Genomic DNA, 6,407 nt, shown 5'->3' with positions numbered 1-6,407 from the left:
AAAGTGTATGTGATAAATAAGAAAATAAGGAAATACTAAATGAATAAGAGGAATTGGAAAATGGGAAGATAATCAATTTTTCAATAAAAGGGTAAATGAAAAATAAGTAAAGTAAAATTGGGAAAATGAATAAAGGGGTTAATGAAAATTGGATTAATGAAAAATAGGGAAAGTTTAATTGGGAAAATGAATAAAGGGGTTAATGAAAAATGGATTAATGAAAAATAGGTAAAGTTAAATTAGGAAAATGAATAAAGGGATTAATGAAAATTGGATTAATGAAAAATAGGAAAAGTAAAATTGGGAAAATGAATAAAGGCATTAATAAAAATTGGATTAATGAAAAATAGGAAAAGTTAAATTGGGAAAATGAATAAAGGGATAAATGAAAATAAATAAATGTTTTTATTACTCTTTTTTATTACTCTTTTTTTGATTTATTTTACTCATTTACTTAGTTATTTTACCCATTTTTTAATTTATTTACCCATTTTTTAATTTATTTAATTTTGGCCGAAATGGCTCTCCATACACCCAGTGGTTCGCAACATATTTCGCTAACAGGCAGGCGACTACATGATTGCCCACCTCCTTAGTGAGGACAAATAAACACAGAAAAGAACACACCAGCACAAGACAGTTTGATTTTTTTTTATCTCATTTTGACAGAACAGAAAATTCAATATTTGCAGTTTTATTCAGATTTGAGACCAAATGAGTGAAATAATCAAACAGAAACAGGTTTTATATTGAGGTAAAAGTAACAACACATCCAAACTGCTCTCCCTGAGCAGGCCTTTAATATAAGCTGCTATCCATGCACTTACATTCACTTACTGCTCAGATATTTATGGGTTTTCAACAAAGACGTGGTTACAGAGGCGTGCTTTTGATGACAGTCCTTTTCTCACGCAGTTTAAAGTAAATGTTCATAAATGTGTTTGTTGTTGTCGATGCTCCGTGGAAGTCTGCTGATCTGGGAGGTTATAAAATGTGTCACAATGAAAAAAAAAACTGTCAAAGGGTTAAAAATCATCATAAATATTTAGCGTTTATGTACCAATACATAATACACATACTTAGTATGTTACCTGTAAGTAAGTCAAAACAGGTACCCTCTAAGTAACAGGTACTCACAGGGTACTTATCCAGTAAAGACCCAGTAAGTCCCCTCTAAGTACCAGGTGACTGCTCGGTAAGTCCCCTGTAAGTACCGGGCTGTATTATGTATTGCTACCAGTTTTTTAGTTCTAAACAAAAACAGATGTTTTATTCTGCTTCTGTCTCTAATTGGTTGATTAGGAGCTGAACAGAGTTTGAGCAGAAAGAAAAAATAACTTCACATAATTAAAAAAAATATAAATTAAAGTTTAGAACACAGGTGTTAAAGTGCAGAGGACATCTGATTGGCTGGTCAGTGTCTCTCCTGGATTTGGATGCATTTTCTAAAGCCTCACATTCTTTGATTTTTAGGATTATAGGAAGTGATGAACCTCAAAGGGTAGGAAAAAAAAAGATAGTACAGATTATTTTACCGAATCAGTTCAGCTTGTTGCTCCAACAGTGTAGAGAGAAACTCAAGCCCTGCTTCATAAAAGTAAATCACACAGCCTCGATCACTGAAGAACAAATACTAAAAAAACTAAAACTAAAAGAACGGATTCAGTCAGGAACTGAAACTCTGATATGAGAGGTTACCTGACACGAAGCATGAAAGAGAAAAAGAAAACTGTTCGTCCCGTCAGCGTTCGCAGGATACTCTGACGATGGTCTGTTATGAAGGCCTACCATTGGTGCTCAAAAAGAAGGAGGCGGGGCTTGTGGTTCCAGGTGAGGCGGTGGCGGACATGCGGCAAGTTCATTCCAGTCTGCCGGGAATAAGGAGAAGCCATTTTGTCTTTACTGATTGGTTTCACGATTTCTTTATGAAGCTGATTTCTTTGTTTTATTTATTTATTTTTACACTTTAAAGGTTTATTCTGAAAGTTTATCCATATTTTCTCTCTTAAAGGAACAAATCTTGTCTAACCTGTTAAAAACTGAACATTCCTGGAAGTAATGCATATTACCCGCCACCTTTAATGTCCGAGTTTTAAACTAAAATCATCATCAGTTCAGAAAACAAAATAAAACAGCTGTTTTAGGTAAATCTGGAAAAGAAGAGCAGAAGCTGATGCATATTGTCGGTGTTTCTGTTTCTGTAAAACAGACTGGGTTACAGCCGTTTCTCAGGTTAATTAGCTGTGGCGGCCATCTTGAACCGAGTTCATTAACAGAAAAACATCCCCATTAATCAGCCGACCAATCAGCAGGTCTACCTTCAACATGAACCGGTTTTTTGAAGCAGTTTTTCTGCAGGTCGAAAGGAGAACGTACCGGAGCACAGATTGAGACGGATCTCCTCGCAGGGCGTTTCGGTGTGTCTCAGGTGCTGTGGACGGAGACGCCTCCGGCTCTGATGGAGCTGATGATGGGGGACGACAGCAGGTGGTGGCCCGGTCGGATCGGCTTTGCTGAAACACCCAAAACAAATGGAAAATAAATCAATCAATGAGGTTTTTCTTTGAAACTGTCAGATTTGCAGCTGGGGTCTAAAACACTGGATGAAGTTCTAAAAGATCGTCTCATCCGAGGTCGAACTTTTAATTCGCAGAAACTCAAAGTTTAGCAGCTCTAACAGAATCCACTCTCCTCTCAGTGACATTTCAGACGGTTTCTGAGGGAATTTGTGCCCAAAGATCTTCAGGATGGAATCAAGTTCTTCCAGACTGAACTCATCAAACCACAACTTCATAGTCTTTGCTTTGAGCTCCTTCGTCTGCGGCGTCTCCAAAGCCTCGAGATGATCTCAGACACAGACACGTCATTTATTAAAACAGGAGGCTCTCCGTGTTTCTGGTTGGATGGATCTGTAAGAGTTTTGTTGATTTAAAACATTTACTTATTGATCAGAAGTTTACAGCACAGATCTCTGGATTCACGTTAAACACACCAACTGTGGCGTTACTTTTCGTTAAATCTGCGTTTCTGTAAAGAAGAAAAGACAACAGCTGTGACCGATCATGACTGCAGCTCGCTACAGAATATATTGTTTAATGTTTAATATAAAAACACAGAACTACAACAAATGATCTGAACCTACTCTAAACACTGAACAGAAGATTTATTTGTCAGCTAATCGTTAAAAGATCAGCATTTATTGGAGTTTTTCCTCCTTGTTTTAAGTCTGGATTAGGAGAGCCTGAGGGGTATTTTGTTAGAAAAGGCTTTGGAGTGAGATCTTCAAGATTTATTGGGAAAAAAACATTCATAAATGTGTATAAATGTGTATAAGGTTTGACCACTAGAGGGAGCTAAGACACCAGAGAGCAGTTGTCTGTCCTGTCCTTGTTTTCAGCTGGGAAACGATGAGTCTCTCACCGATCTGTGCGGAGTATCCCCTCCGGGCCATGTTCTTGGCTCGGACGGCCTCCTTGATGCGGTCCACCTCCTGCTGGTAGCGTTTGCGGTCCCTCATGGCGTTCTCCTTGGCCTCCTTCAGGGCGTTCTCCAGCGCTTTGACCCGGTCAGCCGTGGCTCGGAGGCGCTTCTCCAGCTTCGGCAGCTCGCACCGAAGGTCTGCGTTGTCCCGCACCAGCTGAGACGCAACGGAGAGACGTTACATCGTTTTATACTCGAACCCGACGCCACGCCGGCGCCGAGCGCTGCGTTTTCTGCTTCATGATGACGAGTCGCTCCCTGATGAGGTTATTGAGGCATGTTGGAGTTAAAAGGATGATTCACAACTCTGAAAGGGGCTTTAAAGCAGACTAAATAATCATTTCATCTCTTCTTTATTTAACTTCTGCTGTATATTCTTAAAAAGCAGGACATTTATTACTATTCTGTTGGTGTCTTCTTCTTCTCAGGCTCATATTTGCTTCACAGATTTGGAAATCTTTCCCCACAGACATCAGTCTTAAACTGTTTTCTGTTCCTGATCTGGCGTTTTGGATGTCTTAAACTGTTTTAAGACAGTCACAGTTTAGGTTTAATGATTGTAAAGCGATGTGACCAGAATTCTTCTCCCTCCTTCAGTCTTTAAAACGCAGATATTCTCGTCTCTAACTCGCCGTGTCTCTCTCTGCTGATGAAACAGAAAGCAGCACCTAAACTCTCATTGACTTCCACTGCAGCTCAGAATTTTATTTATTTTTCCCCCAAAATGATTCTAGAATTAAAAACTTAGTCGTTCCTAACCATGAAGAAGAAAAGGCTGTTACAGGCTTCAGCGAGCGGACATTAAAACAATAAAAATAAGCGCTAATGGGAGTTTAGGTGCTCAACCAGTGGCTGTTTGAGGCTTACTTCCTGCTCCGCAATTCTGCCTGCCTGTTTTATTAAGTGTGACAGCATTCCTTTTGATATTCTTACCTTTCTAAAACAGTTTTTACATTAAAACGTTGGCATTTTATCAGCTTAGATTGTTACAAACGTTAAATCCCGGATTATTTTCGGACTTCAGAGGAAAAATGTTGATTTATTTTGGAGTTTCAGGCAGATTTCTATAACTCTTTAAGTTCTTGTACCTGCTTGTGGACCTTGGTGAGCTGCTCCAAGTTGTTCTCCAGGAAGGAGATCTTCTGTTTCTGGGCGACGTTCCCTAGGCCCTCCTCGCAGTCGAGCTCCGCGCTCTGAAAAACAGAAGTTCATGAGTTCGGGAACAAAAAGAAAAGATCCCGACGGGAATGTTCCCCGCGGAGGAGAACGTACCTTCTTCACTTGAGCCGTGAGGTCCTGAACGAAGAGTCTGCGCAGGTTGTGCAGCGTCTGCAGCTCTTTGGCCTGAAAACAATTTAACACTTTTAACCTTTTTTATTTAAATGTCCACTGGTTCATGTGGACGCCATAATGAGTCCACAGTGATTAAAATCAGGCAAAACATCTCATGAACCACTGAGCAGACTTGATTTAAACTCTCAGGAAGTAAATCTTAAATATAAATCTACAACTACACCTGTTTTCTCTGAAGCCGTTTTATCAAATAAAACAAACTTTCTGAAATAATCCGTCTCGTTTCCCGTTTCTGCCAGCTGTTATGGACAAAGTTCTTCCTTCAAAGCCTCAAAGAGGAACATCTCGATCAGAAAACACGACTTTCTGTACAGAAACAAAAGAGCTGTGAGCAGTCTTGCAGCCCGGGGAACCCGGGGCCGTTTCCTCAGTTATCAGTCAAAACTAACCAAAAACTAAACTTTCTTCCACGTCACGAACTCTTATTCGAGCTCAAAGCGTTTGGGACGACAGCTCGTTACAGTTAATTAGCTGTGGCGGCCATCTTGAACTGTATTTATTTATGAAAGTGAATTCGTTGCAGATGTTCGTGGAATCATGACTTTCTGAGAGTTCATTTAAAATCTGCTCACTGGTTCCTGAAACGTCTTTCTGACACACAGAGGCCATTACATGATCGCCCGCCTTTTATATTATGATGTAATAAAAAACAAAAACAGATTCATTAATTAAGCATTAATAATCATTTATAAAACAGTTTAGTTTGTATCTACAACTGTCTGAGCTTTAAGACAGGTTTTATAAATGATTCATGTTTTATAAAGTGTTTATAAACGATCTGTTCATGAGACGGCTCCTGCTTCCGTTTCTGAAAACCCGGCTGGTTCCCAAACATCTGGATGGACCCACCACAGTCTCCTCCAGACCCTTCAGGTCCTCTCTGGCCTGCTCTCGTTGCTCGTTCAGCGACCTGCAGTCGGAAATAAAATGTAGAAGAAGAGTGAAGCGCGAGGAGCTCCTCAGACCAGCCAGGAGGAACGTCTGAATGGTTCCTACATGAGTTTCTGAAGCTTTGCGTCCTTCTGCTGCTCCTCGGCCTTCAGTTTCTCGTAGTCAGACGTGAGTCTGTCCTGCTCCAGGATCAGACCCTGGTTCAGACTGAGACAGAAACAACAAACTCTGGAAACCTTCTTATTAATGTTGGACATTTAAGGTTTAAATCTGAGGCAGAAGCATCACATCCTCCTCTCTGTTCCAGACTTTAAAACCGCCTCCAGAGTCCAATCTTTTTCTCCTGATTATTTATTATTAGAGCTTAAATGAAAGTTTCTGGATTAACAGAAACTTACAACAAGTTCTAGTTTGTTTTTAGAAATCCCTGAAGTTGTGTTTTGTGGAATCAGTCGACCCTGGCTCAGATATTTGTGACGTTAAAGTCCAGGATGAGAGGATGTGACCTTCTGACCACAGGGTTTGGTGTTCATGAACGTTTCCTCACTCTGTCAGCTCGTCCAGCATCCTCTGCTTGTCTTCGATCTCGTCCCGCAGGCGACCGATCTGCTTCTGATGCGCCTCCCTGTGGCTCTCAAGCTGCTCCTCCAGCGTCGTCTGCAGCTGCTCACAGAGACACGTCA

General features: G+C 40.5%; 1 protein-coding gene across 1 annotated transcript in view; it reads right to left on the bottom strand.

The window, feature by feature from the left end:
* Positions 1-650: 650 nt before the first annotated feature.
* LOC108245111 (kinesin heavy chain) overlaps positions 651-6,407 on the bottom strand; it is a 14,601-nt gene continuing 8,844 nt past the window's right edge. The window contains exons 19-26 of the mRNA XM_037973974.1: positions 6,272-6,387; positions 5,830-5,931; positions 5,683-5,743; positions 4,753-4,824; positions 4,569-4,673; positions 3,421-3,637; positions 2,377-2,513; positions 651-1,868 (exon numbers count right to left, since the gene is read on the bottom strand). Of these exons, the coding sequence (XP_037829902.1) occupies positions 2,425-2,513; positions 3,421-3,637; positions 4,569-4,673; positions 4,753-4,824; positions 5,683-5,743; positions 5,830-5,931; positions 6,272-6,387 (762 nt within the window). The 3' untranslated portion in view covers positions 651-1,868; positions 2,377-2,424. The remainder of the gene's footprint in view (positions 1,869-2,376; positions 2,514-3,420; positions 3,638-4,568; positions 4,674-4,752; positions 4,825-5,682; positions 5,744-5,829; positions 5,932-6,271; positions 6,388-6,407) is intronic.

This window comes from Kryptolebias marmoratus, linkage group LG23 (assembly GCF_001649575.2).
Source record: "Kryptolebias marmoratus isolate JLee-2015 linkage group LG23, ASM164957v2, whole genome shotgun sequence".
Classification (NCBI taxonomy): Eukaryota; Metazoa; Chordata; class Actinopteri; order Cyprinodontiformes; family Rivulidae; genus Kryptolebias; species Kryptolebias marmoratus.
Note: the sequence above shows the minus strand (reverse complement) of the source record. Positions and strands in the feature narration are given on the sequence as shown.